Here is a 24,305-nt window from a genome sequence, read left to right as displayed (position 1 = left end):
TCAAACGCACCCCAGGGAGAGACGCGGGGCACAAGGCGGGCGAGGGGCCGGACGGCGGAGCTTCCCCCCGTCCTCGGCCGCCAGGGGGCGCCCCGCTCCCGCCTCCCCGCCCGGTTCCGGCCATGCGGCTGCCGCGCGCGGCGGCCCAGCTGCTGCCGCCCCCGCGCCGGGCCGGGGCCGCACCGGGGCCGCGGCGAGCGGCCGCCCGGGCCGCGGGGCAGGTGAGGCGGGGGGGGGGGGGCGGGGGAGAAGCCGAGCAGCGCGGCTCGGGCTCGGCAGCCGGAAGCGGGGCGGGAGGGGCGCTCGGCCGCTTCCTGCGCGTCCTTCGGCGGGCCGGGGCTCGTCCAGCGGTACGGGAGTAGTCCCCGCCGCCGCCGGGCGGGGCAGCGCGGAGGGGCCCCACTGTGTGTCGGGAGCGAAGCTTCCGAGTTTGAAAGGGCGGTGTTGGGGGTTCGGGGTGTTTTAAAGCTCCTGGGGGCTGCAGGAGGAGCCGCGGTGCCGCTCCGCAGCGGCTGGAGCCCGTTTGTAACCCCGTGTCCCTTCGGGAAACGAGCGCGGGTATCTTCGGGGTTTTGTCCTCTGTACGGAAAGCTGCCCCTACCCGCCTTTGCCGTCCAGCGCCCTGCCCGTCCGCGGTGGCTCCGGTACCGCGGCGCCGACCCCCCGCAACGGGGATCGCTTCCCGTTAGCGGTACAGAAACGGGAGCCAAAAACGCGCTGCGGGGTTTAACTACGAAATTAAGAGACGGCAGAAGTAACTCGGAGCTGGGCAGGTCCTTCGGGTTCTGCCTTCTGCCGGTTGTTTCCGTTCGGCGGCGAGCGGTGCTCGGCCGCGGGGTGGGTGGCGGGAGGGGAGAGAGGGAGGGGGGGACATCCAGCAACACCTGTTTCCTTTCGGGGCTTCCCTCTCAATAGCACAAGTTTGCTTAGAACCAAAAGTTCTTCCCCCTCCCCCCTCAAAACATAAAATTTTCATGGGTTAAAAAAAAAAAATATATATATATATATATACCCGATTTGATTTTTTTTTTTCTTGCTCCTGGAATAAATTAGTTATTGCGGTGCTTTGCAGCTCAACTCCAGCGGACTTCCACAGTGATTCAAACATACTTATTTCTTTTAGTTAAGCACACGGGTACATCTTGGCAAAGGTGGTCACAGTGCATGATCATAGTCATGCCATGCTTATTTTGCACTCAGGAACAACTGTATTATTAGCATAGTGGATACAGAGAAGGAGTATTATCAACAAGCTTTGAATGACCTCTTCCCAAGTAGGGAAGAAGAGAGTACGCTAGCTTAACTTATTTGTTCTCCAGAATTTGTATTAGGTCTTGATCACGTGTGGTGAGACTTTGGTATTTGAGCATCCTAATATCAGTGATACTAAGTTAATGTAAGTTGATAAAACGTTCTTTTAATCATTCCCGTGAGGGTTTCATTTGTTTGGTTTTATGACTTTTCTTTTTTCCTCCTTTCTCTGAAGCTGGAAAATAAAACAAAAGGGAAACTTCAAAAGCAGATTTGTCAAGTCGTTCTGGATCATTTTGAGAAGGAGTACACAACAGAACTGGGAGATACATGGACCGGTGTCAGGTCTCTGTTGTTTTGGGGAAATGGGAGAGGGAGGGGAGAGGTTCTGTTATTTTTAAGTGCTTCATAAAATGAATTTGAAAAGAGTCATGGACTGTAACAACTGCTTCACTTTACTTTCAGTTTAGAACTAGCATAAAAGTGTGAAATAACAGAAGACTAAAACTTGGAAGTTTTTAGTTTTTTCCTTGACATGATTATTTTGGATGCAATGAAGTTTCTGTTCTCCTGTATGCAAATGCACTGCAGAGAGACTGCTATTTTCTGTTTGTTGACTCTTCAGTAAAAACATGGCCTAAGTGCATCCCTTTATACTTAACAGCTGCTGTTAGGGGTTTTCTTTTCTACAGTTTTATAGAATCTTGATAGACTGGGACAAAGACGTTAGGAGAGAAGTACATCCCCTGAGTTCCTTCATTAGAAGAATTTGAATATTAATGACATGTACAGAAAAGGCTACCACTCAATTTGGGCCTCGATCACACAGCCGCTAAAGAACTGGCTGTGGTATTGAGAGCAGACGTCTTCCCTTTCCTGCTAGCTGGTGGTTGTTGCTCATAGGAAAGCCCTCCTGGAGAAGTTCACTGCTTAGCTTAGGTACTTTTCAACAGGAATTTGAACAAAAGCAGTTGACTTTGACCTGAAGTGCATGAGAAGTGCTCCCATGATCAGTGCCACGTTACTTAGAAGGGAAAGGCATCTTAAGTGATCAGTCTTACAAACCATGTGATTCCTCTGAGTGCCCTCTTTGGTTTGGCCTGTTTGGATTAAAAAATAGTTTAAAATTAGTATCTCTGGTGTTTAAAAAAAAAAAAAGCATACATGTATAGCATTAGTTTAAGTGAATCAATTTGAAAACGCTTTTAGGTTGGATCATTGTGTAGTTCTCTTTTTTGGCAGTGAATATTCTTGAGTATTTTTTGAGGCTAAGTAAAAAAATACTGAGAGAAATTCAAATAGAAAATGGGGGAAATCCATGTAAGAAAGGTCTGAAAAAGTTAACTGAAATGCAAACAAGCATGTTCCTACTATATAAGCGCTGCTTTTTGACTGTTTTCCAAGGATAGCTGTCAGTTTAAGCTTTTCTGGCCCAATGTTTGCAGAACGTAAAAGGAACTTCAGAAAAGACCACTTGTAAAAACTTCATTTTATGGTGTTGGCTGGAATAACCATTGCAAAGCCAATGTGATTTTGCTGTGATATTTGCAACTACATTTGTTCTTTGTCCCTGGGGAAGTGCTTTATAGTCAGAAGGAGCATTATGATTCATAATTTATAACTTCTAAAGTCATCTGTTAAAGAGTTAGGAAAAATAGAGAACATCTTGTCTCAGAAGAAATTAGTGTTTCAAACGCAATAATTAGAGAAAACGTCCAGCTGATTTCCTATTAAAATTATTTTACTGCGTATTTTTCTTAATCGTATCTAATCAACGTGATTCCGTCTTTGATTGTACCAGAATCATCCAGTGGTGAGATTGTTACCCTCATGTAAGAAAAGGCTTCCTACGCTATGGAGAGCTCATTTTATTTGCCGAGTTATTAAACAGCTTTTCCTTTTTTCAATCTAGAGATGTACTCACACACCCGTTGTGCTGGCAGTATGCGGTCCTGCTTAACAAGTTCAGCCAGTCTGCTGAACTGGAGAACACCTTGCATGTAAAGGGGTATCATCCTGCCTTCCAAGGACCTCTGCCCTATCTTCCGGCATCGTTGAAGTGTTACATCAAGAGAACTCCTGGGCGATTCCCTGCACAAAAACACCAGGCTGGTAAACTGAAAGAGTATTATCTGCTGAATGCCGCTTCGCTGTTGCCAGTGCTGGCCTTAGAAGTGAAAGATGGGGAGGACGTTTTGGATCTCTGTGCTGCACCAGGGGGTAAATCAGTAGCTATCCTGCAGTGTGCCTATCCAGGTAATGTATCGAGGTGCTGTTAGAAGCTGATCCCTGGCTCTGTGCCCGGGCTATTTCAGTTGTGACTGTTTTCTCTACGAGATTCGGACTGGGGGCAAAAAAACCAAACAACGATTTATATTCCAAGTAGTTCCATGCTGTTTAGTAAGATTTTTATTTCTCTTTTCTTAAAAGCGGATGAAAAATGCAGTAGTTATTTAAATATAGGTTACTGCAGACTGACAGACAAAAGTGGAGTAGCTCTGTTTTTCTTCCTTCCTTGGTTCCCTTATTGTTACTTCTCAAGAAGTTACTTAAAATCACGTAGATTTGTTGGCAGAGGTAAGTAATCTGCAGTCTTAGAATACTTGTACTTTTTTTTTTCTTTTCTTCTGCTACCTCTCTGGCCAGTGTTACGCAAATAGTATCAGTAAATTTAAGTGTACTGGTGTAAAACAGAGGATAACAAATTAAATGTGCAAGATCTAGGCAGAGGGAGAAAGCTTATGATGAGGAATTGGTCTCTATCAGTGTTTAATAAGCTCTGTGTTTCAATCCACCTAGATGTTGCAGAAGGGAACTAAGACAATCTCAGTGTTTAGAAGGCAAGAGCAAGCAGCAGCTCAGTTCTTCCAGGCCAGGGAGTTAAAGCAAGCTGTGATTGCTGTTCCCAAGTTTGTATGTTAGCTTGGGTAGTAATTATATCAGAATGTTCACAGCACCTTATGTTCTTACTGATGACCTGCACTTGTTGATTACAGCTGGTTCTCCCTTCCTCTTCTAGAGGAATGAGGTGATGCCACTGAGGTAAATTAAATGTGGGTTGCCCTTTCAAAAGGTTTGAAAAAAAAAAAAAAAAAAAAAAAAGAGACACTTCTATCGCATGGCTGCTTCTGAAGATGGCAAATTGTTGCTGGGAACGTAATATGTAAGGAAGTTGATTCTTAATATACCTTAGTGAATGCCAAGATGTACCATATTGCATGTGGCAAACATGGTGCAGGACAACCTGTGGAGAGATGAAAATAGAAATTTTATTAACTTAGAAAACAGGACTAAGAGTCAAAAATACCATGCTGTGTTTCTGGTCTGGGTACAAGCAACAGCAGTTTTTCTTCTGAAAGGGTAACTACTCTGGCTACATTGTTAAAAGTAAGTGCAACCGAAAGGCTTTTGTTAAAACACAGCTTAAATTTCAAATAAATAGGGAGCTGGACTGCTTGGCTCAGGATACACAAAACTGGTGCTTTATTTATTTAAAAGGCAATTAATTAATAAGGGGTATGTACTTCACTTAGATAATGGTTCAAGGAGCCTAAAAAGGTGCTCACTTAGCACTAGTCTTTGGATATGGATCATGTTTAAAGTTTGTTTTACTGTGAAAGCCTGTTGCTACAGTAAGCATTTGCTAATAAATATGTATGACTCACTCTGTAGGAGCATGTTGAAATTTACTTGGGTTTATAAAAATTCATCAGTGTTATAAAATGTGCAATAATACAAACACTTAAGGTGTAAACTGTGGCAGTCATGACAAAACAGTAGAACTTCTGAAATCAGTGTAACTCCTTATATTTGTAAAAAAAACAAAGAAACAAAAAAACCCCAAAAAACCCAGAAAAAACATAAAGACTTATTTTAGTGCGTTTACTTAATTTTTTTAATTTTCTAAGGTCAGTTTCACTGTAACGAGTATGATGACTTGAGGTCAAGATGGTTGAAACAGACAATGGAATGCTTCATCCCGGATCCTTTGATTAACTTAGTAACGGTCTCTCAACTGGATGGTAGGCAGATTGGAGGTCTTAAGCCTGAATTGTATGACAAGGTAACGTTATTACTTATTAGCAAATAACTTTTCTGCATTATGCTGCTTTTTCTTCCTGTGCTGCTCTCTTCTTAATTTTCTTTTTTTTCCTGTCCCCCGCGAAAATATCTGACCTATGAAGGGGAACCAAGGTGATGTACAAATTGTGCATTTGTTCATGTGTTAGGTGATGTCACCCATTTAGCCTTGGTAGTGAATTTTGAAGACCTTGTAGCCATGTTCTTTGCATGATATGTAATTAGGAAAGGGGGAAACAAGTGAGAACTATTCAGGTGGAGGGTACTTTTATAGCAGTAATTTCTTCTTTTCTCCCTCCCACCCTCAACTCCATAAAAAAAAATCTCAAAATAATAATTAGATAATTTCTGCCCCTAAAAGGGAAAATAAAAAGTGTGGTTTAAGTGATTGCAAAAGTCAGTTGAGTAGATTTTTAGCATACAGTGTTCAGAAAGGGAATATCTTTATTGTGAATTGTCTTACTCTCTCTTATTTTTTGTATAGGTTCTGGTTGATGCTCCTTGTTCAAATGACAGAAGTTGGCTATTCTCTTCTGATATTCAGCAAGCTACGCTTAGGCTAATACAAAGGAAAGAGTTATCTTCTCTACAGTTCCAGCTGCTAAGGTGAGAAGTACAAAGGAAAGCTATTAAAGGAGCTTTTCGTAATTAATAAAAATGACATGGGGGCAAGATTCTTCCATGTTTAGTAACCAAAATCACGTTTCATTATGTGAAAAGAATGTGAAGAATATTTTGGTGCAATTGCTGTTTGAAATAAGCAGTTAATCTAGGTTAATGTGAATATGGAAATTTGTATGGGATAATGTAAATAGTAAGGCCTAGGCCTTCTGCTACCATACTGCTCTACAGTCCTGTTAACTCACTTATTCACATATATCTCCGTTTTCAGATGACTCGGAACAGTCTGATACTATATCAAATAATATAAAAATATTTTCAGTGATGTCAGGGTTTAACCCCAGCCAGCAAGTAGGACCATGCAGCCGCTCTCACTTCCCCCCACCCCCACCCGCCAGTAGGGTAGGGAGAAGAGAGACAAAAGGAGGGGAAAGAGAAAAAACTCGTGGGTTGAGATAAAGACAGTTTAATAAAACAATAACGGAAAAGGAAAATAACAACAATAATAATGACAATGGTAAAAAAATATACAAAATAAAGTGATACGACACAAGCTGCTCTCACTAACCTGCGATTTGTTGCCCAGCCCATCCTGAGCAGTGATTGCGGATTCCTGTCCCCTGGCCAAGCCCCATTTATATACTGAGCGTGACATCTATGGTACAGAATATCCCTTTGGCCAGCTTGTCCTGTCTGTGCTCCCTCCCAGCTGCTATGGGAAGCTGAAAAGGTCCTTGACTAATGTAAAACATCACCTGGCAACAACTAAAACAATATGCGTTATCAGGATCATTCTCGCACCAAACACAAAACACAACAGCTACTAAAAAGAAAATTAACTCTATCCCAGCTGAAACCAGAACGAGTGGATGCAGCCAGCGTAGTTTCAGATACGTTCCTCAGCTGAAGCAGAGACACGCATATGATTTTTAATAGTTTTTTTTTCACTATCTGTGAAAATAGTCTATAAACCTGCCAAGCTGGGCATTCTTTCACAAGCTCCTTTTGCTGTTGCTGTTCTTTCACAGAGGTTCTTTATTACAGTCTTTTTGATAACTGTCAGGAGTGGCTACCAACCATCACTTAAGTCATTAGTTAATGTTGCTTCAGAACTTGCTTTCTGGGCAGTTTACATGAAGAGATTGAGTCTACTGTTGCACGTTCTTATGTGCTGCTTGTATTTAATACCCATTTGACTGTGTGTAGCACAGAAAGACTACCACTCGTAATTGATAGGGTAAAGAAGTAAAAGAATGTGGGCATTGGTGAGGGAGCAAGGATTGTTTATTTTTCAAGAACATCCACCCAATAATCCTAATCAAGGTTGTCATGTATTACACTTTTTAATGATACCAGCCATAGGCTAGCATTTGTGTAGCATTTCAAACTCTACAGTTTTTCTTGTTGGGGGGAAAAAAAAAAGTGACTTCCCAATAATACGTTCTAGTGTTCTTTGCAAAGTAACAGTCACGTCTGAAGCCCATCTGTCAAAGCAAATTGAGGGAAAAAATAACACTATAAAATAGAAAAAGAAAGTTTTTATGGAAAGTTCCCATTGCAGCAGTTCAAGTTAGTTTTGCATGACTTCCAGTTGAAAAAGACCCAGCAGAAGCCTATGATTTATAACAGAAATATGAGTATCTTATTGCAGTAATGCATCATGTCACCCATTTCCTTTGAAGAAATCAATCACATTTAAAACACTGACCTGCTTCAGTTTTCCCTTTTCAATATTTGACATATAAAATCCAATTTGTGAACCCCTACCAAAAGAAAGCATATATCATGGAGAAAAATTTTGAGAATTTGCATAAATCACTCCAGATTCTAATCCTGAAGCAGAGAACTCATGACAGCAGGAACCTTGTTTTAAAAAAAAATGTAGACGTTCCTGTCAGTCCAAATCAAATTTAATTGAATTATTCCTAAATCAAGAAGAGAACTTTGCTTCTGTTGAAAGTATACTTTACTATAGCAACAGCAATAAGAATTAGATTTGTAAGGACAAAACATTTTTGATACGTAAGTTCCACTAAAAGGATGGTAATATCAATTTTGTTGCTCAATGTAGGTCTGAGTAATTCTGTCGATTAACCAATCTACAGAACTGGAATTTTTTTTTGTCTTTTAATAGATTTTGGAGCATATGAAGTAAATGGTTAGGTTGCAGATTTAGAGATTACAAGTGTTATCAGGTACAATATTTGACATATACTTAGTAAATGATGTAGTTGTCCACTGTATTTTTATTGTTTCTTTTATCTGATGACTTTAGAATGAATTTCCAATACTAATGACATCCCTGCATGAAAGGGAGAAAGGAAATGATAAAATGAGACTCGGATAGGCTAAATGATTCATGCAAGTGCATTAGAAGTTTGGCAAAAGTAAAATTGTGGAATGCTATCCTATTTAAGCCTTTGTTTTATGGCTAGGCTGCATAATTATAAATAAAAAATTGGATTTGAATCCTGTCTCTGATACTTCAGTAATATTCAGGAAGGCTGAACCTACATTAATCCAGCTGTACTGCATTTTATGTGAACCAGCTCATGTAAAGCTACCTCTGGCTTATCTGTTCAGATTACCTGGTGCTTTATGCTCATGGGCATTTCTCACCTTGGTTCCTGTATCTGTAAAACAAAACCAGTTTTGTTGAGAGTAGTATAAGAAATGTTGTGTGATTTGGAGGTGAAGCTTAAAGTGTAAGGGCCAAGCGTTATTTCAGTTTAGCAGTAGTGTGAATTACAAGGATAAAGCACAAATGAGAAGAATGAAATGCAGAGGGGAGTTCTATATTAATTTCTATCAAGTGACACTCAGCCCAAAATTTGGGATTCCCTCTTTCTTAATTGAGGAAATGCTTCACTTGTAATCTTGTAGTAAGTTTTTTTGGGTTTGGTCATCTTGTGCTTTTTACTCTTTTGCATTTTTAAGCAGGTCAACTTAGGGGGGAAGCTGGGAACATCAGAGAGGAAGTGAAGGAAGGAAAAGTATTTTTTGCAATACAGTGTAATTTATTAAGTGTATAGAGGCTTCAGAGAATGAAGATCTGAAAGAAGTGTTGAAACTGATGCAACGATCTTCCTGCTCCAGCCTGCATAAAATCTGAAATGTAAATAAGTGGTATAAATGCTGAACAGCAAATTTTGTAAGCACTGAGGGCACCACTGATTTGAAGGAAATTGAGATTGTAATGATTGTTAATACCAAAACCAAAGCATCCCTGCTGAGTGCTATAATCCAAGAACACACTGCAAATCTCGTTATTATGTGGAGTGTTCATGCAGAAAACAAATTGCAAAGTAAGAAGGGAATGTTTATTTCCTGATACTGAGTGCTAGCACAAAATGCAGTGGTTCCTGTAAGTGAATTTACCAATGTTACCCATTCTAAGATAGAAATTAAATTTTGGGTTAAGCTCGAGTGCATAATAAGTTAGTGGTGAAACTGTTACGGATGTTGTAATTATTCCTGGACCAGTTACTGCAGCTGAAAGAAACTGTGTTAGGGTTCAGTTGAAAATAAATCCAACAGGATACAATTTAGAAAACTCAGCAAAGGCATTCTGACTACTCTAACTCTTCTATACACAACATCTCTCAGTAATTAAAGAGCTCTAATTGGTCTTTAATAGAGTTCTAGTCCACAGACGCTCTGACTAACTTTAAAATATACGTATTGGGTGACTTTCCTTCTTCACCTTTTCCTCCCTAGTAGTTAGATACAAGGGAGATTGTTTTGAATACCTATGACACGCCCACACAAAGTTAAGAGATTTAGGGGAATTTGGGGTGCATGAGAAGGCTGAAGAACTGTTCTGTGCTTTGGATTACTGGTGGCAACACCACCCAGCCGTGTGGAGCGGTTGACACGCTGGAGGGCAGGGATGCCATCCAGAGGGACTTGGACAGGCTTGAGAGGTGGGCACGTGCGAACCTCATGAAGTTCAACAAGACCAAGTGCACATGGGTCAGTGCAATCCCAAGCACAAATACAGGCTGTGGGGAGAATGGATTGAGAGCAGCCCTGAGGAGAAGAACTTTGGGGTGTTGGTTGATGAGAAGCTCAACCTCAGCCAGCAATGTGTGCTCGCAGCCCAGAAAGCCAACTGCGTCCTGGGCTGCATCAAAAGAAATGTGGCCAGCAGGTCGAGGGAGGTGATTCTGCCCCTCTACTCCGCTCTGGTGGGACCCCACCTGGAGTACTGTCTCCAGCTTTGGAGTCCTCAGTATAGGAAAGACATGGACCTGTTGGAGTGAGTCCAGAGGAGGGCCACAAAGATGAGGGCTGGAGCATCTCTCCTATGAGGACAGGCTGAGACAGTTGGGGTTATTCAGCCTGGAGAAGAGAAGGCTCCGGGGAGACCTTATAGCAGCCTTCCAGTACCTAAAGGAGGACTACAGGAGAGATGGGGAGGGACTCTTCATCAGGGAGTGTAGTGATAGGATGAGGGGTAGCGGTTTTAAACTAAAAGAGGGGAGATTTAGATTAGATATTAGGAAGAAATTCTTTACTCTGAGGGTGGTGAGACACTGGAACAGGTTGCCCAGAGAAGCTGTGGATGCTCCATGCCTGGAAGTGTTCAAGGACAGGCTGGATGGGGCTTTGAGCAGCCTGGTCTAGTGGGAGGTGTCCCTGCCCATGGCAGGGGGTTGGAACTAGGTCATCTTTAAGGTCCCTTCCAACCCAAACCATTTTATGATTCCATGAAGTAAGCTATACACAATGCTCACTTTTCTAGTTGATCTCTTTTGAGTTGTATGTATGCTCATTTTTCAAATCTCAGGATGAAGCATTAAACTTGCGTGGAGAAATACAGGAAACTATGCTTCCTAGTTAATGAAATGTTTCAATCCCTCTTTTGCTTATAATGATTTTTAAGGAACTATGTCTGGTTCTGTGTGACATATGTATCTCCTCTTACAAACTCTATGCAAGTGGAGTGCAATACTATGATAAAATTAATGTTTCCTTCTGTACAAAGAACTTTTTTCCTTTGGATATCAATCGTAACATGGTATTTGAAATTGCTGATCTTTTTCAAGAAAAGGTTACCAGAAGTTTTGGGTTGGTTTTTTTTTTCTTTCTCATTGAATAGCTTGGGAGGTAGAAGGGTTGTGCACGTGCTTTTACTTGGAAGGAGAAATGAAAAAACCTCAACCCAAATATTCTGAGCCTATTTTTCTGAATTAGAGGGTACTTAAACCATTAGCTAATGTAAGTAACCGGGTGTTGTGCGAGCCGCTTCATAAAGCTTTTGATTTGTGTTTGTCTTGCTGCTTCAGTCCTGGGTTTCACTGGGGCAGAGGCTGCTGATCATGCAGCCACTTTGCATGGTGGTTTACCAATCTGCGCACATGGGAAGTAAAATGAGATTGACGTTTTCCCTTAAGTCACCAGGTAGAATTGACAACCTAAGTCTCTAAAGGCTAATCTACGTGCCACCGGACCCACTTTATTTTCTTCAGTCTGGAAAATATATCCTACTACTTTGTTGAAAATACAGGACACAAATATAACAAACCTTAAGTTACAAGCCTATCTGTTTTCTCTGGTATGCGAAAATTAGTGATGTGGTTTCATACAATACATATAATCATAGATTTAATTGTTGAAAGAGAATCTTTTTCATATAGTGTGTGGTAAGTACTGTGATTTACTGGAAAAATCCTGATATTCCTCCTCCTGCATTCAGTGTCACCTCTGTATTTTCAATGAAATGTAGAGATTTACATATGTACCTAGAGGAGGAATTGTGCGGTCTTACGTGTGAGGTTTTTTATTGTTGTAAAATGAAGGCAAAAATTGTTTTGTATAAATATACTACTGTATAGTTTGAGTACCAGCACATGGTACCTCTGTAACACTTCTACTTTGGTTAAGATGAGCCTGTATGGCACATGAGCATATAACGATGGACTAAAAAAAGGACAATACTCATAATTAGCTAGTTGTCCTGTCCAGGCAAAGTGATTCAGTTTTGTTTGTGATTTGCTGATGATGAAAACAATATCAGCCTTTAATGTTCATTGCAGTGGAGAGGAGAGCCAGTGTCTTGAGCCTTTAAAAAATTTACCATCATAGAAGTTGCTTGAGTTTCAGTGTCAAGCATTAAATGTGCAGCAAGACTGGAGGTCATGGAGGAAGGAGAAGCACGAAGGATTCCCTCCAGAAATACGGCAGCTATCTTGTGCCATAGATTTTTGTTTCAGCGTGTGCTGGACTCCTGCGCAGGAGCTCACTGGGTGAAGTTCAGGGGTGTTCTGGAGTGACCGGAGGCCCTGAAGGGGAGAGGTGAGCTGGGGAGGGAAGTGGATACCATTTTTGGTGGAGAAGGGAAAGAAGGCACATAGAAAAGTGGAGAAAATCTTACTGAGGGTTGTTTTATCACACTGTTCTTCAGCTCTTTCCCTGGATTTTTTTCCCTTTGCTCCTCTGTAGCAGACCATTTAATCCACTTGTTATGCATAACCGTCTAGTCGATTAGTTCCACTGGGAATTTTTCAGAATTGCAACTGTTGGACCAACAAATCTTCGGTGGGTTGTGCGGACGATTCCTTCTTTAACTACTTCCATCTGGGAAAATAGATATAGACTGCTGGCCCCAGGCTCCAAAATGGCCATGCTGTTCAGGGTGTCTTACTGGGCAAACTGTGTTCCCTCTCTGTGCATCCTTGCCCCGCTGGATAAAAACGATTTGGTAGCTGCTGACTGGACAGGGAGCATTTACTTTTTGTTCTAATTTCGTATGCTTAAATGCGGCATGTTTGTGCTGTGCCATTCCCTGAAACACTGTTTGTTGGAGGTATGAGTCATTTTCCTGAGTTTTTCAGACTCCTGGCTGGTTTGAATTTCTTCACAAAGAGTGCGTGCTGTGGCCATTGTTGTGGCTCCATTTTGTCTTTCATCAGAGATGGTAAAATAAATGGTTTCTGAATTTAATTACTGCCTGGTTCCTTAAGCCTTTGGCAGTGCCCTGTGAGTCACTTATGGATCAAGTCTGGTATGATATGTTGCAAAACAAAGTTTATTGACTTAAAAGTAACTAAATTCATGAATAAGCAAATAAGCTACCCAGCAGCTAGGTAGCTGTTTTGGGATCACGGATTTCAATTCAGACACAAATTTTGCTTTAATTTCACCTTCAGTCCTTTCTATCTCTATGTGTGGTTCATGGGCTGTAATGAAAAATGGTAACTCTAAAGCTGTACGGCAAAGTCTGTAGTGGGCTTCAGAGGTCTTTCGTGCTCCGTTCTCTAGCTGAGAAAGTTCTGCTTGGGCTACATATGTTTTTCTTCTTAGAAATAATGCGTTTAAGTTGGGAAGAGGGATGGACCTCTGAGAGTGTATGAGGCAAGAAGGTAATTCTGGGATGGCTAAAACAACGCAAGGATTGAAGGTTTGTCACAGCAGGAGAAGCGGACTACCTCTAGCTGGTGTAGGCTAGCCAGCTAGAAACAGCATTGCTGTTAGTGATACTGAGCGTGTGGAAACCCTGAACGTCAGTGTGCGAGGCAGCTGCAACGTTGAGAGTGGAAGCAAAAGTCCTGAGCATTTTGTTGGCTCTCGTGGCTCTTAAATCTGAGAATGGTAAATAAACCAATCTGTTACCATTACAAGGGCACTGCAGTTCTGGTGCTGCGACTGAATCTCGTAGCCCTGTGTTAACAGGATGAGTATTTCAGAAGTCACCAAGCATTAGAGGAGAAGGCTCAATAATGTTGAACTGAAGGTTCAGGCTTTGCTTTAGAAGAATTTAAAATTGTTTGCTACAGAAATGTTTCTCAGCATTTTCAGGACAGATTTTGGCTAGAGCAGGACAGGGTGGGTCTGGGGGTTTTGTGGTGTTTGGTTTTTTGGATGTGGGTTGTTTTTTTTTTTGGTGGCTGTGTCTGCTTTTATTTATAGTTCAATCTAATGATGAAAAAAAAGCAGTTTACTTCATGTTTCTCCTGTTGCTACTGTGTTACTCTGAACTGCAGTGTCCCTCCAGGGTAGTAAACCTTACTTAGGGCCAGAGGGAGTTCCAGCTGCTTGGGGTATGGAGAGAATATTTGAACTAGCGTCTCTGTCTCCTGTGCACCTCAGTCACCGCCCATCGCAAAGCATTAAAAAGATTGGTATTTTGACACAGAAGGAGTTTCTTTATCCTTTTGACTTGGTTTGGAGTGGAAAAAAAAAAAAAAAGGCAGAAACTTTAACATGCAAGCCGTGTGACCACAGTGTATCTGGACTCATGTAAGAGGAAGAAGGAAATGTGTGATATCTTTAGTCAATAAAAAGAATAGGATTTGAGGATAAAAGCAAGTGCATCTTGAGATGCTTTGCTTCTTGAATAGCTTACAAAAAGGTTGGTAGTCTTTATTCTGGTCAGACATTATCTTGCATATTGAGCAGAAATACATCCCAGTTACCAAAAGATGGCACTGTTGAAGTGTTGAATTATTTTAATATTGACCTAAAATATATGTAATCTTTTTACTTTAATACTGAAAATGGTTGAATGATTAACATGATTAATACTGACCCTTCCAATGGCATGCAATGTAAACCCAAGCACAGGAGGAGCAGGCTGGATATGCAGGTGCTAGCTATACTACGAAATACGTATTTGTTGTCTGCCTATTTTTAAAAGAATGTTTGAGACGCCAAGGCTTTTAGAATGAACAAAATGTCAGCCTATCATGTTTAATTTTCTGTAAGTGTGAAAAATTCTCTTTTTAGGTTCTTGCTAACTATGTTGTAGTTGCAAGTAAGAGTTTTTTTGGTTTTAGAGTTGTCGTGTGGCGCTTGAGTGGTCTTTTTTCCATGAGATATTAGATAATAATACTGCTCTGTCTTCCCTAATTTATTGTTAGCATCTTCTCTGTTGCTAGATTTAAAATAAATCTTGAGAAGTGAACTAAATAAAACTGCTTTAAAATAATATTTCTTTTGAAAATCTTATTCATTACTCCTGTTACACAAGCAGTTAGGATAGATTACTCTAATGCATCTTCTGTACTTCTGATTTCCATAGTACAATACCTGCCATTGAACCTGTATCCAAAGACACACCCTGCAAAAATACAAAGTATTGCTAATCTTTTTTTTTTTTTTCCTTTTTTGTAAAACCTCATTTAGAATGAGGAGGGGAAAAATCTGCATGTATTAAATAGTTTCAGAATACTTCCACGTAGGGCCACGAAGATGGTCAGAGGGCTGGAGCACCTCGCCTAAAAGGACAGGCTGAGAGAGTTGGGGTTGTTCAGCCTGGAGAAGAGAAGGCTCCAGGGAGACCTTATAGCGGCCTTCCAGTGTCTGAAGGGGGCCTACAAGGAAGCTGGAGAGGGACTTTTCACAAGTGCGTCTGGTGACAGGACGAGGGGTAATGGCTTCAAACTGGAAGAGGGTAGATTTACATTAGATATTAGGAAGAAATACTTTACTCTTGAGTGTGGTGAGACACTGGAACAGGTTGCCCAGGGAAGCTGTGGATGCCCCATCCCTGGAAGTGTTCAAGGCCAGGCTGGATGGGGCTTTGAGCAGCCTGGTCTAGTGGGAAGCCAATGGCAGAGGGTTGGAACTAGATGATCTTTAAGGTCCCTTCCAACCTAAACCATTCTATGACTTCCTGAATGTGCTGGTCATTAACCACCGTTTTGTTTGGATTACAGATGTGTCTTGTGCTTGTGTGCTGGAAAATTGATAATTTTATAGTAGTTAAAAGCAGTTAAAAGCAAATGTGGAGAAGCATCAGACGTGCTTCTATAGAATGATGTGCCAGTGAATCTCACTGTATCCTGCAGTTGACTATCTTATGGCGCTAAAACAATAACCTTATACTTCTGCAGTGGTGTAGTATGATAACATGCAACATAAAAGCTTGAGTTACACATGTCAGTTGCCAACACTGGTGGTGCTTCTTTAGGGTCTTGATTGCAAGTACTAAGGGGTTGTCACGTTACTAAAAGATAAATGGTTGTAGGGAATGGTGAACAAGCTGTAAGGCTCCAGAAAAAGTTTCCTGTACCTTAAATGTGTATTCTTACGTTTCTCCATATGAAGCTTGAAACTTTGCAGTTTTAGTGCCTGTAATATGTAAAATTCATTATGACAAATATACATACAATCATTTAAAATGGATTTAAAGTTATGAAATTAAGTATACTTAACTATACTTAATCTGTATTTAAATTAAAAGTTTTAGTTCTTTAATAAACACAAAGGTAATCTGTACCACTAAGAGAAAAATAACTGCAGATTAATTACCTTTAGGTAATGTATTTTATTTTTAAACATTATATTATAATAACAGGAAGGTGAAAAAAATATTTTAGGGTCTTCTGCCCTAGCACCCTTTTTAATCATTCTAGATTTGGAGTCCATTTTTGGAAGTTCTGAAGTACCTTATAACAGGCACCAAATCCCTTCAGCTAAGAGTCGAGCTTTAAGTAAGGATGGGGGATAATCAAGATGCTTAATGTAAGAGGAATCTTACGTTCTTAGGTGGTGGAATCATAGCAGCAGTCGTGGGTTCTGCTAGATGTCTGTGAGTTAGGGTCCAGCTCTGATCTATCCCTTGGATCAGCTTGTTTCCCTTCATTGACTATAGAGGAAGACTAGTTTCTTAAATTTATTGAACAAATTCTCTTATGAATCAATTCTCTGTCGTGCCAATGACAAGGGTACCAAACTCTCTGAATCTGCTTAGCCCAGCGCAGTATCACTCTGTGACTTTGAGCCCAGCACTTCTTCACTTTGAATTTTTGCAGCTCAGTGCAGGTTTATCAAAAGCCAAGCACGGCTTAATCAGGGATGGCGGTCGGTTGACTTTGAACATAGCCTCTGAAACAACTGTTGCTGAACTTGACAAGATGGATAGATACATTGATTAACCTTGCGGCGTAAAGTAATCCTCCTTAGATATTTTAATTCATGCCTTAGGTTCAGAATAAAGATAACTGCACTGAGCAGCCTGACCCTGACCTTTTTGGGTCATGGGCCAGTGAAGATTCCAAGCTAGGGAGGCTTAGAGTTTGGGGGCATTTTGATGTGAGATTTTCAGGATTTTGTTCAGAAGGCTGCGTTGCTTTTACCTCTGAGTCACTGCCCCAGTGACTGAGTTGTAGGAGCAGGGTGCCTTTGAAAGTGTTGACTTGAATGTTTGTTACTTTATATATAGTAAGAAAAGGACACTTACCAAGCGTCCGGGCTTTTAACCCTGTAAGCTGTAGCTATATCTACGTTTTTTGCTATATACCTTTACCTTTTCCCTCTTCTACTTTTACATGGTAAAAATGTTTTCTCACTTCTTTAAATGTTCGTGTAGTATCTGGCTTATAGGTAGGAAAGTAGTTGCTCTTATCTGCTTCTATGAATAAAATTATCGGATATGCTTAAGGTACATCTTGATTGTCATGCAAAAAGCACTTTCACATTTCCAAGCCAACTGGCTGTCCTCTCATGGCTCGGCATTGTTGTACGCATGGAAAAGGTGTAGCTGGAGGGGGAAATCCTATGACAATGAGTAAAGTAGGTGGTTTCTTATAATACTGTGAAGATCAGCTCAACTTTGAGAGCACATTTAGACTTCATCCCTGTTCTCTTTGAGTTCTAATGTAAAAGCTAGAAAGCAAGAGACTATTATATGGGGAAAGAAAATGCTTTTATGTTTTCCAGAACTGATATGGGGCCAAGTAGACAGGGGATCAGGGCGCGGTTCCCTTGTTGTCTTGTTGTTCACGAGAAGGGAAGGTTGTACGTTCCAGCTGTGTTTTACAATAGTTACCTGTCATACATCTGGGCTCAGTGTGGTTGCTCAGACAGGCCGGAGAGAAGCAGCATAATCCCTGCCTGTTTAAATGGACGGCTGCAGCCACAGCAGAACGGATGCAAGCAAGGGAGGTAGCTGGAAAGACGGTGGAGATGGCACCATTACTGGTGCTTTTGTAGCCTGCTATATGTGTGTTGGAACATGGAGGGGAAGAAGGGTGAATATCTGGAGCTGGGCAATTCAAATGCATGCTCGTAACTGCAGAATTTTAGGAAATAGAATCTGGAAGGGATGTTAGGGTGACACCTGCTCTGTTTTACTGTCTCAAGGTGGTGTTGTAAATGTCGTCCCATATCAACCTGTGTCCAAAACATTCTTAAATGTTTTTGCAGACTCTAAAAAGCTACTCAGTGGTCTGAGATAAGCTTGCAGTTTTGCGATAGCTTTAGGTGATTTTGGGAGTATCCTTGAATGAGTCCATTAGGCCCAGTTAAACTGAAAGTATTCAGACTACCTAAGTAGCCTGTAACCTGTGCTTTACCTGTAACAGGCTGAACTTGAACTGCTCACGCACTTAGGCTAAATGTGCTAGCCATCTGCTCACTCTCCCAGCTTTTTACTGAAGACTGATACAACAAAGGTATTAAACACTAATTTTTCTTAGGGCATTATCTGTTGAGAGAGCTCTGTTCTCTTATGCTAACTAAAATTGGACTAGTATAGACTCCAGTAAAATATGTAATTAGCTTGATGATTAATGTAACCAAGACTCATAGAAGAGATGATCAAGATAATGGATACACTCCCCAGAGAAAGAGATTGGGTATATAATACACAGGAGTTTTCACCTGGGAAGGTGAACAGAGTTGTATTATCTCTGTCTGAAACAGTCATTTGTCCTGGTGTTTCCTTATTATTTCAGACAGGACTTTCAGAGTAGCTTTGATCTGTGATCTGCTTTGATCCTGCTTGTGATGAGGCTTTTCTTTATTGATTCTTTTCCTGAAAAGGCCAAATCCTGTTAAAAGGACTTGTCATCTTTTCCTTGAATTTTCTTCTTTCTTTTCTCAACTGTTTCTGTTCAGATATCACCCTAAGCAAGTCCTCAGCTTGTCTCCAGAGGAATTGCTGCTTCAGTGCCATTGTGTGTGTTTATCTGGGCTTGGAATCAGGCTCACTGCATTTGGGGGCTGCTCGCTTCATGTGGTTTGAGGATATGTGGGGGGTTTGGTTTCTTTTTTTCTTCTTTTTATTTTTAGAATATTTTTTTTCTGTGTCAATGCAGTATTTTCAGTAATATCTACCAATCTAAGATTATTCAGTGTCTTTCCATGCAGCGTGACTGCGTGTGTCAGTGTGCTCCGTGAGTCCATGCTTCCAGCGTCTCCCCTGCCCTCATCCACCTGCTAAATTCCCAGTGACACACTTGTGGTCCCCTGAGCACCTGCCTTGATGTCTCTCTGATATGCACAAACTGAGAAACAGCATTCACCTGATCAGATTCTCTTGTTTTTTAAACAAAAGAAGTTTTGTTTAGGGAACAATGGTATCTTAATGTGGTATTTGCTTTAGCCCAGTACTATCTGTTTTCCAGAAGCAGTGAGGTGATCTGTTTGAATACTAGTTTACAACTCAGTCTTTGAGCCATTATGTCCTCAGAAGCTCCAAAGGTATAATAAAAAGGGATTACCTTAAGAGAGCATGAACTTTTTTTCATTTTTTTAGCAAATGAACTTTTAGTGCAGCTTGGTCTTTCAGTTACGCGATGGCACCAGATTTGATGGTGCATCTTCTGTGATGCAAGATTTGGGGTTTTTCTTCTTACTCTTTTAATTTGCAATAGGTGCATATCTCATTTCTGTACTTTTATACGTTATATTTTACCTGTCTGAAAAAGGACCTTGCAGATCTACTTTAATGGAAAGTAAACCATTTGTTTAAGCTCTGTTTTGGTGGGGAAGTGAAAAAGAACCTCTGTTCTCGTCATCCACCAGCAGTCATGAAGCTTTCAGGAAACTTGAAATCTTAAGCCACTACTTTGCCTTTGTTTAGTCAAAATTTGTCAACAGGTTAATAGGTGAAGGGCACATAAATATACATTATGATCCGATAAGTCACAGAATGGTAGGGGTTGGAAAAGCAGTAGCTCAGTGAAACCCCCGAGTGTTCTGACCTGCTAAATAAGTTGCAGAAATGTTAGTAAAATTACAGCCCAGTAATTAGTTCAGGCTGTTACTGCAACTTTACATTCTGGTATTTGTTCACGCAAGAAGCTAGCTAAGTATCTAACTAGCACTTTTGATGTGGTGTAACCCACTTTGTATGCACACCTGCAGCATTTTCACAGTTGTGCTGTGCATATAAATGTTTGAAGTATATTCTGCAACTTGGAATGAATGCTGCTTTCTGTTTGTCATTGTTGTGTAAAAAAATAGCTTCAGTTAACTGAGAATATATTAATAAATGAGAACATGTGTTGCAGGTAGTTCCCTGAACTGTCAATTATATACTGTTAAGATGGTTTCGTTATGCTGGTTTTCTCTTATATATTTATACCTATTTAGAAGTCTTACATGTTCCCCCTCCCAGCCCTCCCGAGTATGTCACTTCTTATGTTGATGATTTTTTTTTTTTTTTTGTTATTTGCAGGTCTGCTATTAAAGCATTGCGTCCTGGTGGATCTCTGGTCTATTCTACATGCACTCTCTCAAAGGCAGAAAACAGCGATGTGATAAATCTCATTCTAAACTCCTGCAGTAATGTTATGCCCATAGACATAAGTGAAATGGCCAAAGCTGTTTCTCAGGAATTTACTTTTCTCAGTGGTACGCAGAAGCATGAACTTCTGGTTCTCCCAGAGAAGGGGAGAGCATGGGGTCCAATGTATGTAGCTAAATTAAAGAAAATATAGTCCATCTGATGCCTGTTAGGTTTTTATAAGGGATATGTGATAAATTAATATTTATTTCTAATGTAGTATGTGTATATGAACATGTCCAAAGCAACTGAGTTTAGAGCATTTGGCTGCTGCCTAATAAAAAGGAAGCTAGACGCTTAACTTAGTTTAGCTTAAAATACTGAATGTGTCGTCTAGTGTGGACTTCTAATGAAGTCCTTATGAAGTCAAGGGAGCTTGTATTATTTTCAAGGTGATGCTTTTAAATGGATTTCTATCCTAGAATAGAGGTCTAATGTGGTGGGGTTTTGCACTCATTTTTGGTTTTTTCGTTACTAATTTGGTGTTAATGCAGTATATTTTAAAATAAATGGTTTCAATGGTCTGAAGTCATGGAAATCCTGCATTCTCTCTCAAACATGTATAGAAACCTGTTTCCCTGTAAGACCTGATTTGTACGCAGAGTTTGTCATCTTAAGCGCCAACTTTTCTGAGCACTGGCAAAACAGGTTTCATATTTGTTAAGTTGTTTGCTGGTTAAAAACTGTCTTTTGTTTACAGTTGCAAAGTTGAGCAGATATATCAACACCAGCTTTTCCTTTTTTTCTATTTTTATATTTTTTGAGCTTACAAAAATATAAATTGAAAGAGTAAATTACATTGAAACGTCCTTAAAACAGCAGATTTAGATGTGTTTAGCCAGCCATGTCCAGGGCACACATTTGAAGCAGAAGCAGCATGATTAATAACTGCAATGATAGCACAGTGTTCAGAGAATTTTGTTACATAATTACGGTCACGATAAGCGAAACAGACAATCTGGAGAAGTGGCTTATCCCACCGAGTTAAGAAATGTTATGTGAATTCGCGATGTCACGTCGGTGGTGTGTAAGGAGAGTCCCAGTGAGAACATGTGCTGATGTTGTTTTTAGGTTCCCTCAGTTCTGCTGCACAATGCTATGGATAAATACATAGCCGCGTGTGCACACGTTCATGCGTATGCACATGCAAACTGTGTCTATGTGCTGCCTGTGGATTAGGTGTACAAACTTCTAATTCAGCAGTGCTTGAACTATGCCTATAATGGATCATGTAACTGTATATATATGAGGTCGAATGCTTGTCTTGAAGTAGAGTGGGGCCTTTTCATCCCTCTCCGAGCAAAGAGTCCTTTCCCTGATCGAAGCTTATAATAATTTTTTTGAAGGAATGGTGTTTTCAGGAGCAGAGGGTTTTTTCCGGTAGATGAGTTGCTTGTGTGGAAATGTGTGTGAGACTGTGTACATGTACATATTTCATATGTTTTATGTGTACATCTCTGTGTATATATGTAATTACAAGTTTTTTGCAATCACAAGCATCATTTGTTAATGCAGATTTTTATTTTTATTTTTCTGAATACAAAAAAATATCAACTTGTAAATACCGGAAAACCTACCAAATTGGTGATTCTGCACCTCATTAACAAGGCAGGAATAAAGTTGATTGCCTGAGGTCTTCTGGAAGGAACTCCGTGTAACCACGCTGGAAATGCAGTAGTTCTACATGAGATTCTCCAGTGATTCTGTTGCTGTGAGCTCACAAATACTTGTTACAACAGTGACTGAACTGCCTTTTGTCCCTGACAAATTCAGTTGGCTTTTCACTGCCTTTGTTCCCTGCTCACCTTGTTAGACTGATGAGCCTCAGCTCTGCATTCACACCAGTTCTCTTATCAGTACACCCGTGGTCATGGAGCACTCAGCATTTGTCCCCACTCTGAGCATTGTGGCAGCTGGGAAGGTCCTGTTGGTGGTATCTAGAGCAGTGAGAGGGCAGTGTATACAGAAGCACAGCACCTGAACTAAACAAAGTCTTGGTTGCCTGAAGCAGATGCTGATTGTGAGCAGTAGCTTTGGTTTTTCAGGCTTCTATGACTGTGAGGAGGGATGGGGTGGGCAGTTTGCCCTCAGAATAGTGTCTCACTGGTGCACCCTTTGCTGAAGGAAATAAACGCACAAGGTACTCTGCCACTTTGGTGCATGAGCTTCCGTGGTTATCCTTTCCCCTGCTTTGTGATGAAAAGTGTTTGAGGTGTCCCTGTAGTATTAAATTGTCAGCAGTCTCTGAAAACTTAAGAGAATATAAAGTGTATGCAACTTGAGGCACAGAAGTTACTAATGTATGCAGATGATATTGTGTTCCTGTGAAAAGACTTAACGGCATCTGTCCCAGCAACATTAAATGTAATATCCAGATTTGGAGTCATCTCAGGCTACTGGATGAAATAACAATACCCTTGTCAAGGTGCTTTCCATCAGTTTTATTTGCCCCGTGGAAATTGAAAGCCAAGAACGTAACTTACTCAGGGATGGAGTTAAAGTTTGTGGTTAAACTGAATGGTTGAGGAGAACGCGGGCTACGTAATCACAGAAAGAACAAAGGGATCCTTGAAGACTGAACTTCACTCAGTCTCAGCATATGGCGAGTCCCTGTGAACTGAATTGCATCAGACCTAAATTATGCAGCAAGACTTCCTGACGTATGTAGAAGCTGCGCTGAGTTCTGTATAACCCTTTGGTGATCTCCAGGAGTTTCTTTTCAGCTAGTCTAAAAATGCACCAAAAAAGGAGGAAAAAGTGAGGTTAATTAATAAGTGATATTTCTTTTGCTTTGTAGCAGGTGAATGCTAGTCCAGAGTGCTGGGGAGTTTTGATTATTTTCTGTTCTAATCAGTTCTGGCTGGTGACAGGGATTTGGTAAGCACGTGTCGGGGGAGAGGGGGGTGAGAAGGGAAAGGAAGAAAGGATTGGAAGCATGCCTGGAGAGGTAAGGGGTAGGGTTTGCACATGCGAGGAAGCAGCTTCCACTGAAGGGTACTTCTTGAAAAAGTTTTGTGTCTGTTCAGATACCTCTTAGATCCTTCTGATGTCCTAAGACGACTTCTGCTCACCTCAGGACGAGGCTGCAACATTTTCCCTTTTTACACCTTTTTCCCAGGGAATCGTAATTTAATTCCTCTGTGTCCTGTCTCCTCTTTCACAAACAGCACCGATGGAGATGGCGTAACGAGCAAGTCAGCCTCTCTAAATTACAGAACATTGCAGCCCCAGGACAAAGGCAGGTGAGCAAGCTGAGGGCCAGAAAATTACCATTTTTGTTGTATAGTGGAATAGCCAGAGAAATCTGCATGATCTCTAATGAAGGCAATTAAGACAGTGTTTGTGCAACTACTCACAATCATATTATGCGTAGCACACATCACTGCCAGTATATCTCAGAGGCAGCAGAGATAACTTGGGCTCAGATACTATCATGCTTTTCTGCCATTCCCTTTTCAGACATACAAAAAATAATTTCCCTGTTAGCTTCGGGGGGTTGGCACAATAAGAAATGAAGGCCTTCTATAAAGGCAACTTCAGTATTTGCCAAATTTTATCCTTTATTCAGTGACATCTGACACAATTCAATTATGGCTTGTCAAAAGCATTCTCCACTGCGGAACAGAGTGGAAAAACAAGATTACATACAAATGGCTGCAGACTGTTACAGTCAACTAGGGGGCTAACGAACTCTTGGCTTTCTTAGTGAGATGTGCAAAGAGAAGGTGAAGCACACTAAAAGAGGGGTAAAATGAAAAGATCAAGACGACAGCAGTAGAAGAAAAATGTGAAATGCTGGATAAGAGATACCATGGTTTTTATCATGGAAGAGCAGTGG

General features: G+C 40.8%; 1 protein-coding gene across 1 annotated transcript; it reads left to right on the top strand.

The window, feature by feature from the left end:
- Nucleotides 1–122: 122 nt before the first annotated feature.
- On the top strand, nt 123–22,399 carry NSUN3 (NOP2/Sun RNA methyltransferase 3). The gene is made up of 6 exons (XM_063348823.1): nt 123–221; nt 1,487–1,596; nt 3,164–3,507; nt 5,160–5,314; nt 5,816–5,937; nt 20,360–22,399. Exons 1-6 carry the CDS (start codon nt 123–125, stop codon nt 20,619–20,621), a joined length of 1,092 nt encoding a protein of 363 aa, XP_063204893.1. The 3' UTR covers nt 20,622–22,399.
- Nucleotides 22,400–24,305: the final 1,906 nt, after the last annotated feature.

This window comes from Chroicocephalus ridibundus, chromosome 1 (assembly GCF_963924245.1).
Source record: "Chroicocephalus ridibundus chromosome 1, bChrRid1.1, whole genome shotgun sequence".
Lineage (NCBI taxonomy): Eukaryota > Metazoa > Chordata > Aves > Charadriiformes > Laridae > Chroicocephalus > Chroicocephalus ridibundus.
Note: the sequence above shows the minus strand (reverse complement) of the source record. Positions and strands in the feature narration are given on the sequence as shown.

Excerpts from the sequence above, each read along its gene's own strand:
- NSUN3 (XM_063348823.1), top strand. The coding sequence starts at position 123 with ATGCGGCTGCCGCGCGCGGCGGCCCAGCTGCTGCCGCCCCCGCGCCGG. Across the intron at positions 1,597-3,163 it reads GATACATGGACCGGTGTCAG|AGATGTACTCACACACCCGT; the intron begins GTCTCTGTTGTT and ends TTTTCAATCTAG. Across the intron at positions 3,508-5,159 it reads CCTGCAGTGTGCCTATCCAG|GTCAGTTTCACTGTAACGAG; the intron begins GTAATGTATCGA and ends TAATTTTCTAAG.